The sequence below is a fragment of the Archocentrus centrarchus genome, chromosome 1 (assembly GCF_007364275.1).
Source record: "Archocentrus centrarchus isolate MPI-CPG fArcCen1 chromosome 1, fArcCen1, whole genome shotgun sequence".
Lineage (NCBI taxonomy): Eukaryota > Metazoa > Chordata > Actinopteri > Cichliformes > Cichlidae > Archocentrus > Archocentrus centrarchus.
The window spans coordinates 24868259-24896019 of record NC_044346.1 but is presented as its reverse complement, the minus strand read 5'-3'; the positions used below and the strand labels follow the sequence as shown (position 1 = coordinate 24896019).

Sequence of the window (27761 nt, the reverse complement as noted above, 5' to 3'; positions counted from 1 at the left end):
ATTACCCATTCAAAAATGATTTTGTCTAAGAAAAAAACTTCATAATCCTAACATTTCAAAGTGATTCTAGCATCAAATGAAGATTTCCACTATGCATCAGTTTTGTTCAAAGAGACCCAACATGTCGATTTTTAGCGCAAGCACACAGAAAATTTGTTTCCACGGACTAAACAAACAATGAATAGCATCACTGTATTAAATAACACAGTAAAATCCAAGTCACCTTTTTTTTTTCTGGAATTCCCTTTAACCTCATAGACTTGCCCTGTTGGCTTCTTCTGTCCACATGTTCAAAAATATTTAAAGTCTGACAATCATGTATATCATGATAGTTTTAAATAATGGGGTCAGTTTATTTGTAAGTAATTCGTTTGAGTCAAAAGCCCAGACTTCAGAGAGCTCTAAAGCCTCAGAGAGATACCATGCAGAGTCTTGGCTCTGTTTGATATCAAAAAGGGAGGATATCTTTAATACGGTCATCTCAAGCATACAGCTTATATTTCAGAAGGGCAGCCAATCAGAATAAAGTTGGCCTGAAGGAAAGGGAGCTAAAATAGCTTATTTCAGACAGTGGGTGAACTGAGGGGCTGCATAAAGGCCCACTGCAAGTTTAACAAGGATTATTTAGATAATATAATAATTTTTTTAAAAATTTGTGTCAGTGCTTTACAAAATATGTGAATCCTAAATTATGCAAATCTGCTCTAGAATGTTAAGAGTAAAAATGTGGAAGTGGAAATGAGCAGAATGACTTTGCATTAAATTAATTTGGAGACCAAAAGATTTTAGGAAGTGAGTTAAAACAGAGCAGAACGTCTTTGGAACGTAAATACAGGTGCACACTGTTTAAGACTATTAGACGTCGTAGTATGACTCTTGTATTAATTAAGCAATACCAACTGTAATTTACCCACTATTATGATAATTATGCACTTTGCAAGAGGAAAATGCATTATTATTTAAATTTCAAATATGCAATGATAAAGCACTTTTATTCATGGTATCAACAGTAGTGGACCATTTTAAATTCAGTAAGAAAATTACTCCATAATATTGTCACAAGTATGTGCTCTCTCTACTCAGTTAAGTTGGTTCTTCTTAAGTTAAAGGGTTAAACAGATCCTGAGTTGTCTCATCTCTTCCCCCCACCATTTCAAATTTATGCTACAATATGTCACAAAGGCCACGTTCAGCAGAAATATACAATGCTGTAGACACAGCACAAGAGGATTTCAACCCCTTGTGTATGTCTGCATTTGTGTGTGTTCTGTATAATACAATGGTCTTGTTAGCTTCCAAAGGCTCGTCTGACACTGCAGTTGTCCTGCTTTGATTTTGGTCCATAAGGACACTCACAATGCAACTACACACCCACCATACAACCCATACATAAGAGCGTGAGGTCATGTGCATATGATGTAGTTTTCCCCATTTGGGGATTTAAAAAGAGAGATTTTCAAGAAGAATATTTTCTGACTTTCACCAACTATTGCATTTCTGTCTGTCTGTTTTTTCTGATCAGGGCAAAGCGGGCTGGGCAAGTCCACTCTGATGAACACACTGTTCAAATCCAAGGTGAGCCGTAAGTCTGTGCAGCCCAACCTAGAGGAGAGGATCCCTAAGACAGTCGAGATCAAGTCCATCAGTCATGGTATGCCAGTGTTAATATTTAGTAGCCCACAGCCTAATGTTACACATATTAATATGTAATATGGGTTTTCCCGCGGATCTGTCATAATAAATAAATAAACACATTTTGCTTTCAAAAGTAAATTATTAGTATACTAATTATTTTTTCCATATCTAGATATTGAAGAGAAAGGAGTGAGGATGAAGCTAACAGTTATTGACACTCCTGGCTTTGGGGATCAAATCAACAATGAAAACTGGTGAGAAAATTCATGTGTGTACTAAAAGCACTGGATGATTGAATGACAGTAAAGGTTTGAGTTTTGCAATATTTCTTGGTCAAAGATGATATGATAAGATTCTTAGCTGATTTGATGTTGCTGGCGAGGGGGCTGATATACTAACTGACCTCCTTAGAGAAGCTGTTAGTGCCAAATACAAGAACCTCAGTTTTACCAGGATTGAGATGGAGGAAATTTGAATACATCCACCTAGTAATGGCAAAGAAGCATTCACTGAGGCATGAGAGGCTGTTGAGGTTGTTGGGCTTAGCAGAAAAGTACAATTGTCTATCATCTGCATAGTAATGGTAGGAGATTCCTTTGAAACTATTAAGTAGCTGACCTATATAACCTATAACCTAACCTATATAAAGAAAACCGAATTGGTCCAAGAATTGAGCCCTTGGGGGACTCCATATATGCAGATGAGGACATATATTTGTTAATATGAAATCTGAAGTATCTGTCAGATAAGTAGATGAAAACCATTTGAGAGCAGTGCCAGTGATGCAAACCCAGTTTTTTAAAGCAGTCTGTGATTCTGCCTTTTTTTTTTTTTTTAAGAAAGTGTAGTTTAATTAGTAAATATGTTTCAAGACTGTCTGCCGCATGTCAAAACTACTACATTGCCAACAGCAAAAAAAAAAAAGCTTAATAGTTTTGTCTTTCCAAATTTCCTTGGAACATATAAATTAATCTTACTGAACATAAGGATTTCAGTGTAGCTCAATAACTGTTTACAAGAGGTGTCGAGGGTGGGCTAATAGTTTCTCATCCCTTAATTTTTTTTTAATTTTAATTTTTTTTTCAGCTGGCAACCCATCATGAAGTTCATCAATGAGCAGTATGAAGTCTACCTGCAGGAAGAAATCAACATCAACAGAAAGAAAAGGATCCCAGACTCCAGGGTCCATTGTTGCATATACTTCATACCTCCCACTGGCCACTGGTAAGAGCCCGTATTAACATGACACACACTGAGCGACCTACTTTTTACAGAGGCCCTTTTGGGAATCCCCTCTGACCTATTGTCTGTCGATAGCTCTTTAACCACGTCTTTTTTCTGGTCGTTTTCATCTCACTCTCTAATGATCACATGTGGAACTCATTCCCTCCTGAAAAACACTTAAGAGTCACTTGAAGGGTCACATTTCACAAAGAAACTGAACTCTACAGTTTCCCCTCTATTGCTTTCATTGTGATCCATCTCTCTCTCAAACAACTCTCGGCTTTATCGTCTGTGACTGAATAGAAAGATGTGATAGCAGTTAGCAGATCTTTTATGATAGAATCCAATATGACAGTGGTCAGAGACAAGCACATTTCAATGAGCCGGTGTGCTTCCAAAAGACAAGGCTTGAGGCTAAAGCAGAAGAAAGATGCTGCAAATGATGCAAACAGACCAAAGTCACTGGGGTGTGCAGAAATAAAACTGGTCATGCCACTCAATGCGCAGTGTCTCAACAGAGTGCATTTTTCTCATTTAACAACTAATGGTGTGCCCCTCATTTGAACTAAAGAGCAGGGAGGACACTACTTTTCAGTGTTTGTGACTGATAAAGCCATCTTAGACTTATAATACTGTACATATGTAAATAAAATCAGTTACAGCCTTAATGTGCACCAGCTATAAACAGTCATTAGCTGACCTTCTTACCGCAGATCCAAGTGATAAACCCATTCACATATTTCCTTGCACCAGTAACTCAACAGTTGTCCACTTAAATGTTCTTTCAAGGAGTGAGAGATGACATGTGTGCGTCCCACTGTTTGACAGACCCCCTCATCATCTGTTCATGTCGCCACAGCTGCTGCTTCAGAGAATGTGTGTTTGTGCGTACCCTTATACATGTAAAGCAGGGTGCAGGGAGTGGACTCAAGTGGGCAGTGGGCATGCTTAAACTTGCATGACTACGCTTATGTGGATGCCCTGAATGTGTTTGTGTATAATTGTGCTTACAGCTGCAGAGTTCAGTTGGTTCAATACTAAAACCACCCTCTTCACTGTTCTGTTGTGACTGTGCATTGCTTTTCTTAGTGCCTATGTCCTCAAATGTCTTCTTTATAATAATTGTGTTGCTGCCAGTCACATACTGTGCGTAAGCAGAGATGCCTGTTTTACTAAAACGTTTGTGAATACGTGAAAATTCATGCTTCTTTCTAAATCAAAGTTCCAAACATCTGTCAGGAAGTGGTCTTCCTTACAGCTAACCAGAGTTGTAGGCAGAAAATAAAGACATCTGCTGGGGCTACCGTTGGGGCCTGACACGTGGTAAAGACAGTTTCTGTTTGACAGTTTCTCGGGTACATACGTTTCAATGTTCAAAATAGGACGCGCACAAACATACAGCAGATGCTTGCCTTTTTTTTTTTTTTTTTTAAACTTTTGATAAATAATGCACTTAGCAGAGTCCCTGAAAGAATCACAAAACTCTTACTCTGTTATGCTCTTGTTGCTTATTTTCCCATTTTCAATTCACACAGTAATGCCAGTTGAAGGTTTTTAAATGGAGCCTGTTACCAATTACACAGACATGATGCCAAAAGCTTCTGGATGCTTGCGCCATGTGACCAAGAATGACAGGAAGGAAAATGATGACAGAATGAGCTCTTATAAGCCTCTATCATTGGAAATATGCATTTCAGTTGCTACTGTGGTTTCAGATCGAAGAGCAGTGTTCAGTGAAGCAAGACACAGTCTTGGCATCAGCAGCCATTTCCGATAATGGCAGAGTCAGCCACACTATTTTCCCTCTGGGTAGTATTGTTGTTACTTCATTTAACATGTCGTCCTGAGAAAAAGAAGGCTCCACTTTGGCTCTCATCAACTCGGAACTGGTTTCTGATCCATTACTGAAATGGTGGGAGGGGAGAGCTGCTTCCAGTGTGGTTGGTTGTTTTCTCCTCATTTCATTTGACCATTGAGCTAACTGTTCTCAGTTCATTTAAACATGATTGCTATGTTTTTTTAACCAGAAGAATTTGTTCATACATGCAGACATACAATTATACATTTGTGCATGCATGAATACATGTTTAATTTATAATTGAGTATACGTGGGTATTTGAAAGTCTGCATGTATGCTCAGTCATGCATATGATGAAGCACACTGTAGATATTGCCACAGTTTATTTATCCACTGACATCAGACACAAACCTGGTCTTATTCTCTCTGGGGGCTTTTTTGTTTTGTTTTGTTTTTTTTTGGGGGGGGCTATCCTTCCTGTCTGCATTTTTATTTCACGTGACATTTTACCCCTGAGCTTCTGATGCATCACTTATTCTGCATCACTCCTCTCTTTACGTCTGTGCTGCTCTGTCTCTCCTTTCTGTTCTCCATGCTCTGTGTAGCACAAGCTCACCAGTGTTTTCATCCCGTTTTGATGGTGACATGTCTGTCAGTTGCTCTGGAGAACTTGCCAGGCCTCCTTCCTTCCTCCAGCTGCCCCTGGGTCTTTGAACCAGGCTGGCTGAGGCTAATTGGAGGGCAGAGCAGACAGCATGAAGGGAGTCTGTCTGCACGAGCAACTGGAGGCAACATGGATCAGCGGTGTACAATGTAGAGTGAAAGGACAGCCCTAATCATTGCTACACTAGGCACAATCACAGGCTGTTATAAGAGATGATAAGACAGGTGAAAACTTTAATCAAGCACAATTTTAAGATGTGAAGGACTGAAGGAGCTAATGGGGAGGAATGCTTTCAGCCAAATTTGCTTTGAGTTAGGCCTGTTTTTGGAAGCAATCCTCAAAATGTGAACTTAACGTGCAAGCTCCTCTGTGTGTTACAGTAACACGGTTTCAGTGAGAATAGAAAAGACTGGCAGCAAGTCAGGATATGTTAAAGCACAATTCTGCCAGCATCAGACACTGGGGTGGATTGACTGGAATGGACTGTGACTGCCCTCTAATGGTGGTTCTCTTTCATTACCTCCTTGTGCATTCCTAAATATAACTTCCTGTTGTCAGTGTTGGGAGCAGTGAACTACATGTAATTAACCAAGTAGTTTTTTTTTTTGTCATTTTTGGTGTAATTAACACTGAAAAGAGGATTTTTTTTTTTTTTTTTTGGCCAGTTCTTCTCAATTACTGCATTAGGCATTACTCAGGAACAATCTCCTCATCAGGAACAATCTCCTGAAAGCACTGATTATTGATTTTTATTACCAAATGTTAAGAAGCAGGATATTTTAGAAGGTACCTGCCTAACTGATTAATCCTGTATGTTGCAATACCCCCACCTGGACTGTGTACAAATCCCAAAATCAATGCTGACATTCCTGCACTTTTACAGAAATTATTATTATCCACTCAGAAAATGAAATAAGAAATGGTTTACATCTTGATGTCTCTTTTAGCAAAAAATTCAACAATCTGTAATGTGAATTGTTTTCCCTTTCCTAGTGTCCTCTCCTTCTACAGTACAAGATACCTTAAGTTGGAACCTCCATGCTTTATTTATATATAATACATTAATTATTTTAATGTAAAGTAAAGTTCCTTTCTTTTGTTTTGTTTTGTTTTTTTTTTGTTTTTTTTAAATGTTCTAGTCTTAGGCCTCTGGATGTGGAGTTTATGGGGCATCTGAGTAAGGTGGTCAACATCGTTCCTGTCATTGCCAAGGCAGACACGCTCACCCTGGAGGAGAGGGACTCCTTTAAACAGACGGTGAGAAAAGTTTGTTTGCATGCATTTGTGGGTGTGTGTAACTGTTTGGATGATCACTGTGTATGAGACCTGGTTCTCACTTGTGACATTAATGTAATTGATGTGCTTTATTACCATCACACCTGCAGTTACCTGTAGGAGCACTTCAGAATATGCTTTAGATAGGTAAATAAAATGCGTTCATAGATCAGGCTACAGTTTTTCATCATGAACACAGGTGTCTGTACTTCAGTTATCAGTGGTGTATAATACTACATAAGAAGCTGCCATGCACCACAAATGGAAGCCATCTGGGCACTGCAGCCATTCCAGGAGATAGTCTATTATCTCTGTAACTGTGAACATTTTAAGGTCTTATTCCAGAGCCAGCCAAAGAGGCAGTCCTCAAGATTTAAGTTTTTTTTTTAGGATATGGAACTTCTGCCTGCTTTCCAGCTAAGCAAGCAGGCTCTTCATTCGGCTGCCGTTGAATTATGGGGCAACCGTACAATGTAGCCAATTTCAAAGAGGTCTCCACTGTGCAATAAAACATGACAAGAATTAAATGAGTTAGAAATTTGCATTTTAGGCAACACTGAATATTCATCAGTTTATCTAAATAATTTGCGATAATTAGGCTGTTTTTCATACCTCAGTGTTTTTGTTTTTTTGTTGTTTTTTTTTTAGCAACAGAACCTATGTTTAAATACTAAAACATTGGAATCATAGGCTTAAAATGTACTGTATACATTTATGCTTCTCAAACTAAGTATCATAATGAATTTCATGGTCTCCTTGCTTTTCCTGTAGTTGAGCAATGAAGTGGACATTTTTGGAAAATGTCAAGAAATCTTAGCATCTTCATTTCAGCCACTTTCAGCTCTGGCTCCTGTCTTTTTTTGTCAGTGCCACTCTGTCCAGACCCATATATCATAGCAGGTCTCACTGAGCTCTGAAATTTTCACTGGGAGTAACCAGGAGGGACAGGATTAGAAATGAATTGACTCATAGAGAGGTGAGGCTGAGATGGTTTGGACATGTGCAGAAGAGGGACAGTGGATAAATTGGACAAAGGATTGTGAAGATCAAGCTGTGAAGCAGAACAAAAAGAGGTAGACCACAGAGAAGATTCATGGATGTAGTGAAGAAAGCTATGCAGAGGGCTGGTGTGATAGAGCAGGATGCTAGGGATAGCGTGTGATGGATGCAGCTGAAAGAAGAAGAGGCAAATGCAATATATATTTTTTTTATTAGTAATGTATTGCTACAAGGAAGGTAAAATTCCCCCTGTTCAATGCTTCTACTACCAAATAGTTGCAAAAACAACAGCAAATGATGTCATGCAAATACACCAAACTAAGATGACCACAGCAAACTTTACTTGCTAAGTAGCAGCTTGCTGGCATTATCATTGTGCACATGTTAGTATGCTGACATTAGCATTTTCAATAGCCTGACAGAGCAGCCAGCATGGCTGCAAGCCCTTATATTAGTATATTCTAACTAGAAGTTAAGAACTAGCACAATAAATAAGGGTACATAGAAAATTTTAGTTTGATTTAGCTGTGTATGGGTGTCACTTCCTGTTCCTCTTGGCAGTGTACTTAATACATTAATCACCGCTTTCTTAGCAGACATACATGAGACTGTTAGGTCTGACAATCCTCCACAGTAACCCCACAGCCCTCACTCTTTCTTCACCTGGGTTAAGTCTTTGAATCTCTTCCTCACTGCAATTCTGGTGGATTATTTTCACTCCACAGGAGGCAGACAGCCACCTGCCTTCCTCCATCATTTCCTTTATCTCACCATCCCTTCATTTAAGGATACAGACTTCCCAACAGCTTTATTCATCTTAGAGAGGTGGAAGCACTATGGGTGTCTTGGATACCAGTTTCCCCTCCGATCCCAGTAACACTGTCCAATAAGAACAAAGCAGGGTTTGGCCCAGGCCCTGGCAGAGAATAGACGCCTCGGGCCCTGTAGCTGGATTGTTTTGGTTGGCTACACAAGCTCTGTTTGACCCTGAAGATTATTGACTAAAAGCTTGTTGTGCCAATTTTTTTTTCCCTTCAGCAACTTAACATGCAACCAGAACAAGCCCAGTTTTTTATTAAATGTTTGGTCTCAGTGTGTTCAGCTATGAATGTGTGTTCATATTACTTTAACCAACAGTTGATGTGGCTTTTTTGTAGAATTTCACTTGGTTTGCATCCTTTAATGTAACCCTGAGAAAGCTTCTAAGGATAAACAATAAAACGTTTGATCAAGGACCAAGTGGAAATTGTCAGAGTAGTAATTGTGGGAGTGAACAGTCATTCATTAAAAGGACATTTCTCTATGAAACTTTCCTGTGTCTGTGCCCGACTTTTAAATTTTAAAGACATACTGAAAGTAAGGGACGGAGATTTTGTGAACCATAAGTCTGTCTGGATGTTTGTCTTTATTTTATTTTTTTTCCTCTCATTGTTACCCTCCATGTCCACTCTATCAGCAGCTATATCAGCAGCTAGTATATATTGCATTGCTTTACATTGTTTTGTATCAAATGCTCACAGTCTCAGTTTCAATTTGGAAATTTCTATCTGTGTAATGACTTAGCAACGTTTTAAAGACGGCCTTAGACTGATATAATAGCCCTGTTATTTATAATTTTACATGCTGTTATGATGTATTTTAGGTCATTTTAACTTTCCTGTATTTTGTGTGTCATTGTGTGTTTAGATTAGGGAAGAGCTGCGAGCCAATGGGATCGATGTGTACCCTCAGAAAGAGTTTGATGAGGATGCAGAGGACAGGATGCTCAATGACAAAATCAGGGTAAGTTCATACTGCCGGGCTCATTCACTTCAAATTTTAACAGTAAAACCAGATATAATGTAAGCCTTTATTAGATGTAACCTTTTTGGTCTCCTGTTTGTTTATATATTTCTTTGTAAAAGCCATGATAATTGAGGAGATTGCAGCATACTATGTTGGCAATGGAAACCAACTAAATACACGACCTGAAAACAAATCAGTGCAAAGACTTTGAGTATTTGTCTTCATCTTTGCATGTGTGCACTCAACAGGAGATGATCCCTTTTGCTGTGGTGGGCAGTGACCAGGAGTACCAGGTGAACGGGAAGAGGATTCTGGGAAGGAAAACAAAATGGGGCACCATAGAGGGTAATATACATGAATTATAATATACACGTACATAAAATGCCACAGCTGGTTAGTTTCCCTGCCAGATAATAGAAAATGAATAACAAGGTGTAATAATGAATGTTCATTTACTGTCTCAATGTAGATCAGACATGTCCACATGTAGCTGTCTCTGCCAGTGGCACTTCTTCTTCCAGCAAAGCAGTAAAAAAAAAAAAAAAAAAAAAAGACTACAGCTTGGCCTAATAATGTGTTATAATGTCCATCTGCTCGTTTGGTCAAACCCTAAAATGGCCCATTTCCTATACTCATAACTGGGTCACACCTGTCCAGATGACAGTGCCAAAGCTATTTGACTTCACTCTAATAAATAATAGAGCAACATTCATGCTACAGTTGCTACCACAAATACTAACACCAGCAAGGTGAGGCAGCTCTGCAAAGAAAATAACAGATTCTCATTTTGGTCTCAGCATGTGGAAATTTAGGGACTGCTGCTTGAAAATGTGGCCAGCTAGTTCAACCATCTGCTGTTTGAATACCAGGTGCTTGTTTACATAAGTTTCTCTGAGTCTGTAACTAGGGAGATGTAGCAGACAGGAGGAAAAGATTTGCAGACACTTTCTGTGTCCTTTGAGATGACAGGAAGAAACACAAATCACGCACACACTGCCTCGCAGACACACTTGCATGCAATAACTTGTGTGATGTGGTTTACATTCGTTGGCCTGTGCTGCACACTCACAGTGCCAAAGAGATTCTTAGCAAGCGGCTGTCCTTGCATTACCCGTGTGTGTGTGTGTGAGAGAGAGAGAGAGAGCGTAAGATTGAGACAGAATGAGAGGACATCTCTCTGGACATGCAGTGAAAAGACAAAAAGACAGCTGAAGGATGGCTCAACGGGGACCTATCACTGTTTAATAGTGTCTCCTTCTGAGGACGCCCTTCAGCACAGTCCTTGCAGAGCATCTAGTTTATTTGCTGTCCTATAAATGCGATGTAATGTATGAATCATTCACCAAAAAACAAACTATTTAATATCATGTAAATTATTCAGACTATATTTGATTTGTGATCCTCTCTGGTTGGGGAAACAGCCAGTGTTCACCACGAATATGACTTTAAAAGGCTTTGTGTGAAACAACAAATATAAGTAAGTAAAACAACACAGTAACGTGCAAGAGAAATGAAAAGGTTATTTCAAAGATTATGATTTATACAAACAAAATTCCAAAATATATTGTGTAAATTGTAAACAGAGAGAGAATGCAATGATTTCCAAATGTCATAAAGCCATATTTTATTTACTATAGAACATAGAAAGCATATCAAATGTTTGAGCTGAGAAAATGGCAGCAGCATGTCTCAAAAGTTGGGATGGGGCAACAAAAGGCTGGAATAATAAATGGTACTACAGAGAAACAGCTGGAGGAATTATTTTACAACTAATTAGGTTAACTTACAACAGGTCAGTAACATGGTAATGTTGTGAAGACCTTAAACATCTACAGTACATAATATCATCAAAAGATTCTGAAAATCTGGAGAAATCTCTGCAAAGTCCAAAAATCAATACTGGATGGCCATGGTTTTCCAGCTCCCAGCCAACACTGCATTATCCAATAATATCAACATTAGATGATCTTCTAGATGAACTGCATTAAAAGCAGACGTGATTCTCTCATGGCCATCGCTGCATCGGCTCAGGAACTCTTCCAGAAATCATCATCTATAAATCAGTTCACTGTGCCATCCATACATGCACTTCAAAGTGCTGTCGTGAAAAGAAGAAGCCATATGTGAACATGATCTAGAAATGCCACCATCTTCTCAGGGCAAAAGTCATTGAAAATGTACTGAGCCAAAGTTGAAAACTGTTATGTGGTCAGATAAATAAAAATTTGAAATTCTTTTTTGAAAAAGTGAATGCTGCATCCTCCAAACTAAAGACAAGGGGGTCCATCCAGCTTTTTATCAGTTCTCAGTATGGGAGTACATTAGTGTAACTGGCACTAACATCGTCAATGCTAAAAGGTTTATACAGGTTTTAGAGCAACATAGACTGCCATCCAGATGAAGTTTTTTTCAGAAAAGGCCTTGCATATTTTAGCAAGACAATGTTAATCCATATACTGCAACTATTATAACAGCATGGCTTCATTGTAGAAGAGTGAACTGGTCTGCCTGCAGTCCAGACCTTTCACCAACTGAGAACATTTAAAACATCATAAAAACAAAAAGCACAACAAATAAGACCCAGGACTGTTGGGCATCTAAAATCCTGTATCAGATAAAAATAGAACATTACATTCCCAAAAGTCTTAGCAGCTGGTCTCATCAGTTCCCAGACATTTACTAACTGTTGTTAAAAGGAGATGCACAGTGGTAAACATGGCCCTGTCCTAATATGAGATGTGCTGCTACCATCAAATTCAAAATGACCTTGTTTTTTTCCTTAAACTAGTACATTTTCTCAGTTTAAACATTCAATGTTTTCTATTTTATTGGGAGTAAAATATGGGTTTATGAGAGTTGTAAATCATTGCATTCTGTTTTTGTTTTGTTTTTTAATTTACATTTTGCGCAGCATCCCAACTTTTTGGAATTGGATTTGTACTTTCTGGTGTATAGATCAGATCCTGCTTTAAACTCTGCATACAGGACAGAGGAAGGTGGCACTTTGGACTTTTAACCTTTCAGTTTTTGAATCTGAAGGTGTCTAGTCTACCTGTAGCATACCTTACAAATGAACTCCATAAAACTGCAAGGCGAGATAGGTGAAGTACATGGATTTCAGTACAAATGCAGTCTTGTCTGGCTAAAAGAGCAGTGGCTCAGTTCTAGTTAAGCCAAATGGTAGGAGAGAGAGAACAAGGAAAAACAAGGGAAGAGAAAGCTGCTGGGCTGCTGGACATGCTGGCACCACCATCATAAATTAGGCCTCAGAGGAGAAGCCAGAAGTTAAGTCTCTATATTATCATATGGGGAGAAGATACTGTTTATTTCCAGAGGCTGAGCTGGGAATGGTATATAGTAGACATGCGTATTAATTCATATAAGGACTTCTCACTACTACTTGAGGAGTAGAGCGTGTAGATGCCAGCAGTGTAGCTCGTTACAAGTTGGTATCTTGTTCCCTTGATGCTGCTAATCGGTGCTCGCAGGCCCAGCAGTTATTCCACTCTCCTACTTTCAAAGAGAATTTAATTTCCTGCCCTGGATTTCAAAGCTTTACTTAAGTAGTACCCTCCTTTATTTCATTTTCACTAGACATAATCTATAATTCAAACATGTGTTAGGCCTACTGGAGGCACCACAAGCTTGTCATGGGGAATTTGTTAAAATGTCTTACTTAAAGTTCTCCAGTATGGAGAAGAGCTAAGATGTATTAAATTGCCCGAAAGTGGAGGAGGGGAGTTATCCTGGCTTAAGAAAATTGCTGTCAGTGTCATGTTAGAGGATGCCCTTCAACTTGGTTGTGAACAACACTGCCATCTTGTGATGTTTTAAGGTATTGCAAGCATGCATGATTGGAAGGATTGTGTTGAGAGTTTAGTCTGAGTGTTTGCTCTTTTTCTCTTTGCAGTTGAGAACATTGCACACTGTGAGTTTGCTTATCTGCGAGATCTCCTCATCAGGTGAGCATCCATCACACTCCTGCATTTTTGTTAATGCTTTTTATTATTATTATTTTTAATAGAGGCATAACGTGATTTCAATAAACCCCCTGCTACAGGCTCATAATTTTGCTAAATCAGAAATCACTCACTTTATCTTGTAGATGTGTTGAAATGAAGTGGAGACATGAGTGACTCTATAAAGCTTCACTTCCCAACTGAAATCAATGCAAATGAAATTCCTTTTGATGTTTTAAGTGCTTCCCAGGACAGTGGTACAGAAGCTCATGTTCTTCCAATGAATTTGTACATTTAAGTTGCTTGTTAGTTAATGACTCAGCCAGTGCAACTATAGGCAGAAACATTTATATTATTTTTGTCTTCTTAGTGTTTTTCTTTTTCTTACAAGACTCCTCTGACACAGCATGCAAACACATGCAATCTTTTCCACTAAACATGACCATGGGTAGCTGCATTTTTTTTTTCTTTTTTTTTTTTGGTCACAAGTATAAAAAGTGATGCCCCTCGTAGGCATTTCCTGTAAAGCTTGTTTTGAAGTGCTCTCTCATGTTGTAATACTCTCTTCTTATTTTCAGGACACACATGCAGAACATCAAAGACATCACTTGCAGCATCCACTACGAGACGTATCGTGTTCGTCGGTTAAATGAATCCAACGTCCTTTTCACCTCTCACCCGCCCGACCACCCTGCTGTTCAGCCAAAGGCCAACGGGCAGCCCGAGGAGCAGCCCGGCCCCGTGCAGGCAAACGGAGTTGCTGCTCAGCATGAAGCCTTGTCCCATGAGATGTAGAGGGTCTAATGTGGAGCCAAATTGCCAATTTATGATACCAGGACACAGCTCGGCGCAAAGCATACACTCACTCACACATATTCTGTTTACATAGACAAGCCCGCATACACACAAACACACTCGCATTCATGCTGTGAAGATCATTTTTATTACCAAAAAGGACTACCTAATGACATCTTTTAATTTAGCAGGAAGTTAAAAGAAGCATTGCGGAAAGTCAGTTCCTACATTTTCCATCCACGGAGCCGTTTTCTTATCTTTTAACGTTATTGCAGTTTAAAGCAAAATCATGTCCTCACTGTGACCCACATCATTTTACAGAACTTTTTTTTTTTTTCGTCTTCTTTTTCTGTCACCATAACTGTCACGTCCAGTCTGCGTTCAGGATTGTTTACAAAAATCCACAGAAGTTGTCCAAACACAGATAATCACAAATATGGGTTAACAGAAGTGTTGGCCATTCAAGGCTGCGCAGATGTGGAGAAATGTCTTAATTCAGAGCAGAGTACAGCATATGAGATGATGGTAGATTAGCTCTAAACTAGACCTAACTTAGTGCCACTGACCCAGTATGACTTGTGTTGTGGTGTATAGTATTGTATATTTACTAGGGTTAAGTACGGATACATAGATATTGTTGACACCTCCGCATTGTAGAATTAAACAGACAGTGGTAGCAGTGTGGAGTAGTTTTTGAAAAAATGAGTCTCGTAATTTTTCCATTGTCTCAGAATGTTTTTAAAACCCTTTTTGCCAAACCATACTGTTTCTTTCTATATAATGCCAATGTTGTGTAATACAGTCGTTTTTGCATTGCTCATTTACTGTTGTATTTTAATTGCTAATGTTCTTGTTCTAATTTTATTGTGTAAGTTGGGGGTGCAACTGTTGTCCCATGCAGCCACTTTGTCCATTTTTCTGACGAAATAAAAATCCTTTTTCTTTTCTAAAGAGAAGCACATACAGTATAGAGCTGGTTTTATCAATAGGTATTTATGTGTGTGTTTAATGTAATCAGTTTAATTCAACTTTGATTCCAGCTGTTGGCTTCCAGTTTGTTGCAGGTCTTAACCAGTGATGATAATTTAGTTTTAGAAGATGTTTGTTTTTTGTTTTTTTTAATCATACAGTATTTTGTACGCTGTTTGTGAGACTGTACCGTACCTGGCAACCAGTAACTTTGCAATAATGGATCATTTTGTACATTGAATTTTATTATTTACAATTAGTCATGCCAACAGTTAATGGGAAGACGGTGACTTTTACATTGCAAGCTTATAGCATTTCATCAGAGGCAGGTGTTCTGCCACAGCCGTGAGGGACAATTTGTGCCTAAATGCCTGAAATGACACCTCTAAACATTGCCTAATGTCATCATATTTCAGCAGCAACTGAGAATCTTCGACATTTTTTGAAAAATGTGTCCAGTCCTAAAAGCTCACAGGATATTTTATAGACTACAGCTGTAACTATACCATTCTAATTTCCAAACGAGGGTCAACAATATAATTGAAGTTAAAGATATTTTCATTACTAAAGAGAAAAAGAAAACTATTGTTTATCAAGAGAAAGTTATTGGATTACACTGTTTACCGTTGTATAGTTCTTGTGTAATTTGTCATGGTATTATAGATTAAGGTTTTATCTTTGATATCCTGTCTCAAAGAATAAAGATTGATATTTTTATTGTTTAAAGTTGGATGCCTTGACTTTTTAAAAAAAAAAAAATGCACAAGTGAAGAAGGGGAGCCCTAATCTTTCAATTTACTTTTGATTAAAATGAGTAGACCAGGCCTCACGGTGTTTAAACTCATGACAGCATGTTAGTATTTCATCAGTGTCTAAGTTTAAAATGATCATTTCAGTAGTTCACAACACCAGTTTATAACCTTTATTTATTATTATCTATATGGTTAATACAGGCTAATCTTTTTTTTTACCATTCAGCTGAATGAAACTGAAACTTTAATCAAGCTGTGCTCACTTTATTAGGTACACCTGTTCAATTGCGCATTCACACGGATACCTAATGAGCAACGCATTTAGGCATGTAGGCATGGTCAAGCCATCCTGCCGCAGTTCAAAAAGAGAAGAAAGATTACTTATGTGACTTGTGTGCCAGGTAGGCTGGTCTGTTCTGCTGGGATTTTCCCACACAACCATCTCTAGGGTTTACAGAGAATGGTCCCTAAAAGAGAAAACGTCTCGTCAGCAGCAGTTTTCTGGGTGAAAATGCCTTGTTGATGCTCATTATCATAGGAGCATGACCAGGCTGCTTTGAGCTGATAGGAAGGCAACACTAACTCCAAGAACCACTTATAACAGTCATGGTATGTAGAAGAGCATCTCTGAACCTTCAAGCAGATAGGCTACAGCTGCAGAAGACCACCACTTCTGACAGCTAAGAACAGGAAACTGACGCTGTAATTTTTACAGGCTCAACAAAATCAGACAACAGAAGATTGGAAAAAACGAGTCTTGAGTTCTGCTGTGACATTCGCATGGGAGGGTCAGAAAAACATGAAAGCATGGATCCTTCCTGTCTTGTATCAATGGCTCAGGCTGATGGTGGTGGTGTAATGGTGTGGAGGATATTCTTCAGCACACTTTAGGCCCCTTAGTACCAAGTGAGTATTGGTTACATACCTCAGCCTGCCTCAGTGTTGATCACGTCTATCCCTTCATGATTACAGTGTATCCATCTTCTAATGGCTGCTTCCAGCGGGATAACACACTGTGTCACAAAGCGCAAAACACCTCAGACTGGTTTCTTGAGTATGGCAATGAGTTCACTGTACTCTGATCTCCACAGTCACCAAATCTCAAACATATGAATAAGGATCAAAATAGAATATTACCCGCACTTTGATGAATCTATGCAACAAGGAATTACGGCAGTTTTGAAGGCAAAATCTACCTAATAAAGTGGCCAGAAAGTATAATGATATATTACAAAGACAGAACAGAAATGTTAAAAACATTCATTCAGTCATTTTTTCCCACTGATTGGCAAATAAGTGAATTGTGATGTCATGACAGAGGCACATCACCTACAGAAAAATCATTTTCTTTTTCTGATTACAGTTCATAATAATAGCCTTCAATCATGTAGTACATTGAAACATCAAGCACCACATTCCCAAAACAAATCCAACTGAGAGGAAATATGTCTTTGCAGTAGCATCACACCATGCCCACATAACACTGGTTTAATAGGGCTTTTCATTTACACCTCCTTTCACACTTTCTCAACTATTCTGCCGATTGTAATGTGTTGACACTGTTGCTTGTTGAGGATCATTGTCATCCTTTCACACGTCGGAGCTCCTGCTGGGGCTTTTGCAGCCGCCTCAGATTCAGCCCTTGGTTTGAAACTCTTCGGTGCTGAGAACGACACCACTCTGGTGACGAATGACAAATGTGAAGGTGAGAGACAATGAAATTTGCAGAAAGATCAGTATCTATTGAAAAGTCACATAACTTTGACACCTCTGTCTAAACAGCTTCTCTGGCAGCCACCCAGAACCATGAAGGTGAGTGATAATGACATCTCTGACACTGCTATGACAGTGCCAGATTCACTGGCTAGCAGAGGTAGACCAATTTATTGGTGCATATAAACTGACATCTGTACTTTTTCACTGCTGCTGCTCATCTCCTACAGTTAGCTGTTCCAATAGAAAAACCGTACATCACAGCAATAAACTGGGTAGTAGGAGGCCTTTCACAGATTCGAACCTTAAACTTTCAGAATCATGAAGCAGCAGGTACTAAGCAAGTGTAAAACAGAGTGTTTACATTTAATGACACCAGAGCAGATTTGCTGCAAAACCAAGCAGATTACCTTATGTTACAGAAACAGACTGTCAAAGCCAAATATAAAAACAACTCGGCAATGCCAAGTGGCTTGCTAGAAGCATCTGCACTTTAAAAAGCTGATATCTTTCACCACATGGCCTTCATCGGCATGAAGAAACTAGGTAACAGCACAGTACAGTGCCCTACATGAGCAATCTATGTGAACAGCAAAAGGATAGCTACAGTTAATATCTGTTTTTAGCAAAATGTTAATTTCACTGTACTGTTGATAATACTTCAGGATATATACATTCAATTTTGGGGACATCTTTATGAAATATAGGCCTATATGTCTTACATGTCTTGAGTGCATGTAATAAAGACTGAAATCAAAATTAAAGTCTCTATTTCTACCATATTGTTGTGTTTTGGTCTCAAATTCAAATGTATAAGCAAGGAAGAAGAAGAAAAAAAAGCCTGTCTCTACTGTTTTGGGGGAGCAGTACATTAAGCCTGGCCTTCATCAATATCCAATATATATTATGCATATCTTATATTGTATAGTGCACACAAATTAGCCAAAGTACTCCTGCACACAGTTGTTTTTCTTCTTTGTGGTTTTTGTTAGGCTCAGTTGTTTTGATGGCAGCCTCGGAGACAGGAGTATCGCAGCTTTCCTATCCACTTTACAGCCTCCATTATTGCAGGTGCGCTGCTAATCACCTTGTAAACTGATGTGATCCAAACGTAACATTAGCAAGTTAGCTGGTGGCAGTAGTGAGTAGAAAACGGAAATGTTGCTAATGCAGCTTGGTGTGCTTGGAATAAAACCACATTTTTTGTCAGCTGAGTGAAAACGTGGTGTTAATGACTGAAAACACTGTTTTGGCCTGGTTTGTTTGTCAGGTGAGAAGCAGACCAGTGTGGCAGGATGTGGGAGAGCAGGAGGAGAGCAGAAGTTTCATCTGAAAACTCCTTAGTGACATAAAGGTGATATAATTTTTTTTTATTTGTCATTTATAAGCTTTACTTTTGGAAACCGTCTGTGTCATTTATAGATTTGCGCCATCTTTATATACAGTGTACATAAATTAAACTGGTGACTTCTGCTGTACCTGTGATTAGAATATTTTATACACAGGTATTTTGATTATTTTAGTCAAAATACATACGCTATTAGCACTATATTAACTTTGAGTCTTTAAAAATAGGAATAAAAATGTCCTGATTTTTATCTAAGCTATTTCGATTATGCTAACTGGCTGCATTAAATTAGCTAGTAGCAAAATATGGTACAAGGCATTTTTCTTATGACATTAATGTTTCTGTGCATCGTCTCTTTCAAAATAAAGATTAAAACGAAACTGAGATGTTAGTGGATGAATAGGTTAGTATAACTCAGATCACACTTTTAGCGTATCCAATTTACAAGTTTTGTTTTTGTTCCTTACTTTTCCATGGGAAATTTGTAAATTGCTAACATTGCTGTAATTATTTACATTATCACATGTAATGCTTAGCTGAGGAGATCCTTGCTGGGTCACTGTGATTTACTAGTCCATATTTCTCATTTCAGGTCAATAAAAATGTATCTTCTGATTTTGAATGAGTATTGAAATATACTAACCATATTTGCTGAGTAGCTAAAGGTATAGATTCTGGACTGTCCTCATTCCTTCATTTGTTCATTCATTCATTCTTTGGTGTCTGGAACTTCCCACAGGCTGTCGTGAACGGCAGCTTATGATGATTCTGATCATCTGAACAAACAAAGCTTATGGCTGGCACTGACTGCTGGAAATGTCCTGCTCAGCACTTCCGAAAGACTTCTGACTCATTGTCATCATCATCATCATCATCACTCTTCAAAGTCTTTGTTTCCTAACAAATAAGTCACAAGAACGACAGAGACTTCCCCTGGGGTGCTTTATGTTTTTGAGTATTTTCCACAGATAGCAGATGTAAACACATGTTGAGTTCCATTATGTCTTTGCAGACAACCAATGCTCAGTTCAGGCAACGAGCCAACGTGTAGTGTCACGTCGTGAAACCATGGGTGGCCGGAATTAATTAGGCATTCAACAACACTAGCTACACAGCATAATTTGAGGCTATATAGGCTCAACCAAAGCAGATCTGATGTGTGTTTAAATTTGACAGCAAATGATGGTGAAATATGTTTTCCTGCTTTCTCTCAGACAGCGAGCGGCCCGTCTGCAGGTGGCCGGCTGGGCTTGTGCTTCACTGATGAAGTGTCAGCTGGATTGACAGCATTGATGGGGCAGCTGGAGTCTGACAAGGTATGAATGTGTTTCTTTTTTTTTTTTTTTTTTTTCCTCAGTGAGGCTTGATATAATAATTCAGAGGGATTATAGCCCTTTCAGTGGGATGAAAAAAAAAAAAGGGTTTCACTGTAACTCTGAACTGATTAATTTTGATGAAGCAAATGGCATCCAGACTCTTCCTCCATCACAGTGCTGCTTTAGAGAAACTCACACCAACTCTAAGAGCAGGTACATAATGTGTCTCAGTTGGATCATATCACCTAATATATCACTGCACTTCATCCACAACCATATTGCTCCGTTGCGGCATATTGCCAGTGTCTGCTGGTAGGAACATAGAAAAGTGGTTCATGTTGCATTTATTTAGGAGTGCAGATAACACACTATTCAGCTTTTTCTACCATTGTAGACTAACAACACACTGGCTTTAAAAATCTATGCTACAGGATATAATTTGTGCATAAACAGACACTAAATAACAAAGAAAAGTCAAAGCTGGCTTTTGAGAAAGAACAGAAAGGAGAAAAATGGGGTTCAAATACACAGCCTTTCTTGTTCCTTCACTGGCTCCGTCGTTACCAGGCAGAGTTCTTCCAGCCAGACAGCCAATGAGCCACCTGTCTAGCCAGACAACCAGCACGCCAACCACATAGACTTCCAGTCAGCCAGTTTCCCATCTGCCTGGTAAGTTTATCACTGAGCGAGCCAACGCCCATCTGCACTGGTGTGGCACTAGTGGCTACTTCTCTTGCTTCTCTCAGTCCCAAATACACACACACACACACACGCAAGCACATCTTTCATCAGCCTCAGTCTCCTTCATAGCTACTGATACACACACGCACGCACACACAACAGAAGAGAACTCTCTTATTTCTGCCTGTTCCTCAGTTCTCAGCCGCAAAACACCCTAAACAAAAGGCTGCTACCCGTTGCCCACCTCCCACATCCCCTGCTTCGCTCCACAGCGCCTTCAAAGTAATCGATGCAAGGTAATTTGCTGGTAATTAATTTGCCGTTCGTTTGCATTTATTAAAACTGTGCATGCTGACAGTTGTATTGTGTGTAGTCCGGTTCGCCCTGGGCTAATCACCACCTTTAGATTCGGCAAACTTATTTACACCAAAACAAATACGTGTACACAGACTACTATAATCCTCTGCTCTGTTTACCCTTGAGCCCAGCTGGACATGAGTCATAGTACCTCAGTTTACTGTTGATGTATGCGAATGTGCCACATCCATCCATTTGTCTAATTTAGATTTTGCTTGTTTCTAGCCATGTTCCTGCCCCTCCTACTCCACCATTCCCTCCCCTCACCCCCCATCCACACCTCCCATATTGCCTGTTCCTCCTCCTCCTCCGCCTCCTTGCTGTCTCCTTCATACTGCTACGACATCAGGGCACTCATCTGCCTAGATCGCAGCCAGCTCTGACGTGGTCAGGACAGAGGGAGTGTCCACCGTCTCATCCCGTCCATATGCAAATTAGCCCTGTTTTGATTAAAAGGCAGCTGCATATTTAATTAAAGTCACCAGTGTAGGTAAGACAGGAAAAAGCATACCTCTCCAGGGATGTGAAGGTTGTTTAGCTGGAGTCAATGTTGTGGGAGCTGCTGTTTAGTGCTGCTGTGGGGAACAAATAGAGGAGACGAAAGGGCTGCCCAGGGACTGCTTTGGGGTTTAATGGCGCTGACTGACTGGCACATCATTTAAAGCTCACGCTGATGCAGAATGCGAATGAATGTACACGGCATGATAACCAGAGCAATTGACAATGAAATATAGACCCCCATCAGCCTTCAAGGTACTTTGGCATGCCAAGTCAGTTGTATTTCTACCAACCACTGCCAGGCTGCTGAGAGAAAACAGTAAACCCAGGCAGTCTGTGTAATAACATGAGCAATGGCTTGTCATGTGGCCGTCCCTCTACTCTGTGGCAGATAGACTGTTCCCTGTGGATGGGGTTGATAGACAAAACTTTGCTTCCCCAGAACATTTGAAGCTTTTCAGAGTAATAAGTTGTTTCTATGAAAGGAGTCACCTACACGAGCTGCAGCTTTTCAGTGTTTAAGAGCTGACCTAACAATCGGTAGAATAAACCTACACTTGCATGAATAATTGACTGAATCCTTGTTACTCTAAGTGTGAATTTGTAAATTCCTAAATTGCATTTTTTTCCCCCTCCACATTATCTTTCTTTTTCTATTAATGGTTGAGGTTGACATTTGTCCAAGAGATGAAAGAGGGTGATGTATAGGTAGGTGGGCATGCTGTAGGGTTAAATAGTGCGAGTAGGAACGCTGGGGGAGGATCTGCTGGCATCAAGCCAGCTCCAGCTGAATTTAAAGACATGGGGAGAAATGAGAGGAGAAAGCTTTAGTTGCTTTGCATAATCAATCAGAAACAAAAGAAGAAGAGAACGAGTGTTTCTGGTTTTCTTGACAGGGCTGATTGTATTTATGCAGGGATGGAAGTGTGGTTGGGGGGAAAGGCATTTAAAGGGATTGGGTAGTAAGATGTTGGCAGGTGAACGGAGCACTATTATGGGTGGCCCCACTGCAAAGCCAAGGACATATACCCAAGAGATACTGATTGAATGCCATGCCAATAAAAGGAGGCGGTTTCATGCACCATTGACCGAGTTGGCATCCACACAGTCTCACTGTAATGAAACCCCCTTTGAGGTCAAGATAATATGAATCACATTGTGTTCGTCTGTAGGTTTTACTGCACAGAGAGAAAATGAAACCAAAAACCTGTTTTTCTTTCTTCTTCTGTTGCTCTTACAGTGTGTTGCATACATCTAATGTTTTCATTGTATGTCAAAATAAGAGGAAAATCTGATTGTTTTTTTGACAGAAATGAAAAGATCAAATTCTGAGTCACAATAGGTGGGGAAAATAATCAGATTTGAGCCTGCAGTGCGCTTACAGCCAGAGAGATTGTCCTTTCATTTTCTCTGTAGGCAGAGCAGCATGTCCCCGAGCAGACTAATAGAATGCTTGTCTTGTGTCTTCTCAGCCATGAACTTTTCTCTGTCACAATTACATTCAGTCTGGAAGCACGTGTGCCTTGCAGCCAAATGCAGTATATTAACTAAAATGAAGCAGTCAGTTGCTTTTGTTGATCTCAACAAGGGTATCCATTCATTGGACAAGTCTGGGTCTCAGCAAAAAAAAAAAATTGTTTATATTTAGTTTATGGAAAACTTACAAAAAAACAAGTATAAATATAGTCATCTGATAAAGCAAGTTTCATTGTTTCCTTCCTAAATAGATTTGATAACAGATTAATCCTTAAATTAGTATCATGAGGCTTCACAGGCCAAGAGGTGTAGTTTACAGTATGGTGATGTGGACTGGTGGACACAGGAAAAGACAGGGAGGAAAACATGAAGGAGACAACACACTGTCTTAGAACACATGGCAAGGAGAGGGCTGTTGCACCATGCAGTACAAAAAACAAACAACCAACCAAACAAAAACTGATTAAATAGTGTTTAAAGCATAGACTGTATATAAAAGATGGCCATAACCGCACTCTTTGGTTTGTGACGCCCTGTTTTGAAGCTGGCACTTTAGCCGTTATGCCATTGCCATCTTTGGACTACAAGGTTAAGTTGGTGCTGGTGGTGCTCTTTATTTATTCATTTGCTGCACAGGGTAGGTTTGTGTAATATTTGCATTTAGTGTTTCAGAATTAATTCTTGAGCCATTAAAGAAAAAATAATGCAACATAAAACAAGCTGCCTATCAGAGTGAAATGTTCAGAAGGCACATGTGTTTGTGCTGCTGATGTTGCACCAGTGCCTCCTGCTGTTTGTCCACAGCTGTAGCGTTTCAGGCTGGCGCACAATTACAAAAAAAAAAACCTCTCCAAAAACAATCTAATTCCCCAATGTTGGTCCCCAACATTAATACATATACTGATCCACAGGCACCTCGGAGCCCTCTCCACTCCATCCACCTCGCCTCCTCTGCCTGCTGCTCACTCATGTTATCAATTCACCGTTTCTCTAAAGGAAACTATAAGTTAAGCTCACCTTATTTACATTTATATGATCAGATTTTCTTCCTTATGGAGGGTATGCAAATTTGCCCTTTCTCGAGTCTTCGAGCCACACAGTGTGTAGATTTGTTGCAAGGAATGAGGAAAAAAAAATAATAACATTGCCCTCCAGGAGGAAAGAGACCCAAGTTAGGATTTCTGGACCTCATGAATTTTGTAATGATCAATTTTGTTTACCATACCTCTTCCAAGATTTATCGTTATTTTTGAGCTTGGGATGTACAAGAGATTGATTTACATCCAAAATGTCTATCTATCTTTTTTTTTTTCCTTTTTTTTACTCTATATTCTCTTGGTTGCTACCACTGCAGTGTTCAGGATATAATTTTTCATTTTCTTCATGTCTTCATGTGATGGCCTCTAAATTCCACCATCAGTTAGTGTTTCTGAGATGGGGGGAGGTGGCAGAGTGCACCCAGGTATCCATCATGTCTTAAATCCTCTGTCTGTTGAGGTGGGATGAAAGGCAAATCTGAGGGCTGGATGGATGAAACTTGAGCTTGTTTGAAAAATAAATTAATTAATCAGTTGTGTGTGTGTGTGTGTGTGTGTGTGTGTGTGTGTGTGTGTGTGTGTGTGTGTGTGTGTGTGTGTGTGTGTGTGTGTGTGCAAGTGAGGACCAGAAAATGTGTATGAAGGTGAGTGCTTTACTCCAGTGAAACTCTTGCACCCATTGTTCAATGAATGGTCAGGGTTTGCACTTAGTGTTTGTACACATGCAGGAGTGTATGTGTGGGTGTGTGCGTGCGTGTGTGTCCAGTGGAGAGAATAGCTTTCGAGCAAATTGCTTTCTGCCAGCATATTGCCAGCGCCAGTCTTTATTCCTCGGGACGGGGAGGCACGTCTCAGACGATTACAGCCCCCAACTCAGGCTCATGTTGCTGGTCTGCTCAGCTCAGCCCAGACCATAGCCCGGCTTTACAATACAGTCCTCTATACCATGCTATACCAAGCTTGGTGAATGCTGATGTGGAATATTTAACTGACACTCCAAGCGAAACCCAATAGTATAATCAGGTAATAAGAAATTAATTTTCTCCCTGGCTGCACTTTGACTGGGGTGTTGATACAGGGAAGGGGAAGCAAAATCAGGAGGCAAATGGTGAGGGAATGCAGTAGGTAGCTTGGCCTCTCTTTCTCACCCTCTCTCTCTCGCTCTCTCTCTCTTCTGTGTGTGCATCAACATTCCTCATGACACACTTCGGTGATTTGATAGCCAGCCCCACGTACCCATTCACACACCCGGTGCTCCTGTGCACATATAAATTTGCAGAGACTCTCACAATAACGAGGATGCCTTCGTCTCCACACCACTGAACTGATGACCAAAGCAAGAAAGCCACTCATGACAGCCACACACCAATACATGCATATAAACACACACAGGCTGTCGTTGTCCGTGAGGGAACTTGATGTCTTGACATTGTGACGTTGTCGTACGCCGTGAGTGGCAGTGCCGTGCTGGCCTGCGGCACAGATAGATATTGGTGTGGCTGATGGTTCATGTTAGTAGGAAGGAAACATCTTTCTGGTTTTGTGACTACGTTTTTTGATTTGTCCTCCCTTTTCTCAGTTTTTATTCTAACACTCACGCATATTTCTTCTCTCCCTCTTTGAATATCTGTGCGTGTCCTTTATGTAGTTAATTAGGAGGCAGGAGTCCATTGGTGTCATTTCTCTGGTGTTTTATTGTTCTCCCCTTCTTGTCCCCCCCAGTCCCCAACTGGGAAACATCAATAACCCTCTCCCCCAGCACACACATCATGCCAGAGTATCCACGGCCCTGCCTGCTCTCGGCTGGCATAGCCATCCATCTCTGTGCGCTCCCTCTCCTTATATCACCCACCACCCACCCAACTGCTTCTCTCTCCTTCTCCTCTTCCAACGCCCCCTCCCCCTCCCCCTCCCCACCCCCACCCCATACTGCTTCTCCATCCCATGCCATCGCCTCTCTACCTGGAAGCATTTGTCTTCCTGCCTTTCTGTGAGCTGCGGCCGACACTGTGAAAAAAAAAAACCCTCAGTGGCAATATGCAAAGAAAAAAAAAATGCAAAAAGGTAGATGCGAGTTGCCGTGGCAACGGCTCGGAGGTTATTTCCAAGCGCTGATGGAAATCAATGTCATGTGCCAGGCAGGCAGGCACCTCCGTCCTCAGGAAAATTAGAAAAAAGGGGGGGTTGAGGGAAGGAGGAGAAGAGAGGGCTGGAAGGACAAAGAAAAATGTAGAGGAACAGAAATCAGGTTTTCTCCTTTCTGAACCTTAAGGGCTCCTGACTTTACTTCAAAGAAACTCGAGGCATGTCGACATGTTATTCAGGTTCGCTGTGGGTCACTTTCTTTGCCTTTTGTTTCTGCCTTTGCGTTCACCATGAATTGTGTCCCTTTTCTGTGCATTTAATTACTGCCACCAGCCACCTTTCATTTCTTTTTTTTAAATCAACAAAGAGGAAAAAAATTATTTTTCTTGTTGTAAGGGCACCAAATCAACAAGATAAATAAAGCATGCAGGAAGAAGATGGAGAGGAGAACCAGACATGTAGTGCAAAATCTATGATTTTCAAAAAGGCATACGTGTGTGTGTGTGTGTGTGTGTGTGTGTGTGTGTGTGTGTGTGTGTGTGTGTGTGTGTGTGTGTGTGTGTGTGTGTGTGTTTTCTTCGAAACCACTGAATTTGATTTTGGAACAGTTTCCCTCAAGCATTTTGATTGAATTGTTTTTGGACTAGAGTGGCCCAAAGCTCCACTGCTAAATGTGTTGCATTGACAGCTGGAGCGTTGTGTCCAGTTAAGTAAAGAATAACTCTGTCTTGGTCATATTTTAGATGATGTTAATTCCTGCTTCTAAATTATCCAGTGCTTATAAGATGCAGCATATAAAAAGCAGCATGTGGTCAAAAGATGCTCAGATGCTTCCAACATTTGGAGCCATTCATACTACACGGTATATCCCAAAGACAGTGTAGAAACAATGTCAGTGCCACACACTGTATGTAAAAGATGGATGCATGTTTAAAAAAAAAACAAAGTTGGGCGCCTGGGTGGCTTAGTGGTGAAGCCGGCGACCACATACATATGCCGCGTTGCGGTGCGGGCGGCATAGGTTCGCGTCCTGGCTCATCGCCAATTTACCTGTGTATCTTTCCCCATTTCCTGTCTCTCTCCACTGATGACAAAAGCTGCTGTGGCCAAAAAAACATAAAAAAACAAAGTCAATGACGAAGTGCCTAAAAACTTGATTCTTTCTGTTGGCCAACAGGAGAGGAGGAGTGATCAGTCACTAGTTTCAAGTCTTATTATACAACACGATGTACATTGTGCAAATTCCATCCATCCATTCACTTCTGCTTATCCTGTTCAGGGTCACGGGGAGGCTGGAGCCTATCCCAGCTGACATAGGGCAAGAGGCAGGGTACACCCTGGACAGGTCACCAGCCTGTCGCAGGGCCAACACAGAAAGACAGACAACCATCTATA

General features: G+C 40.1%; 1 protein-coding gene across 4 annotated transcripts in view; it reads left to right on the top strand.

Annotated features, from left to right (window-relative positions):
* Positions 1–15829, top strand: part of septin9b (septin 9b) — a 71776-nt gene extending 55947 nt beyond the window's left edge. For all 4 annotated transcript variants that reach the window (XM_030729039.1, XM_030729048.1, XM_030729057.1 and 1 more), the window contains 8 exons: positions 1523–1651; positions 1808–1889; positions 2722–2859; positions 6461–6578; positions 9282–9377; positions 9629–9725; positions 13291–13342; positions 13918–15829. In XM_030729039.1, the coding sequence (XP_030584899.1) occupies positions 1523–1651; positions 1808–1889; positions 2722–2859; positions 6461–6578; positions 9282–9377; positions 9629–9725; positions 13291–13342; positions 13918–14134 (929 nt within the window). In that variant the 3' untranslated portion in view covers positions 14135–15829. The remainder of the gene's footprint in view (positions 1–1522; positions 1652–1807; positions 1890–2721; positions 2860–6460; positions 6579–9281; positions 9378–9628; positions 9726–13290; positions 13343–13917) is intronic.
* Positions 15830–27761: the final 11932 nt, after the last annotated feature.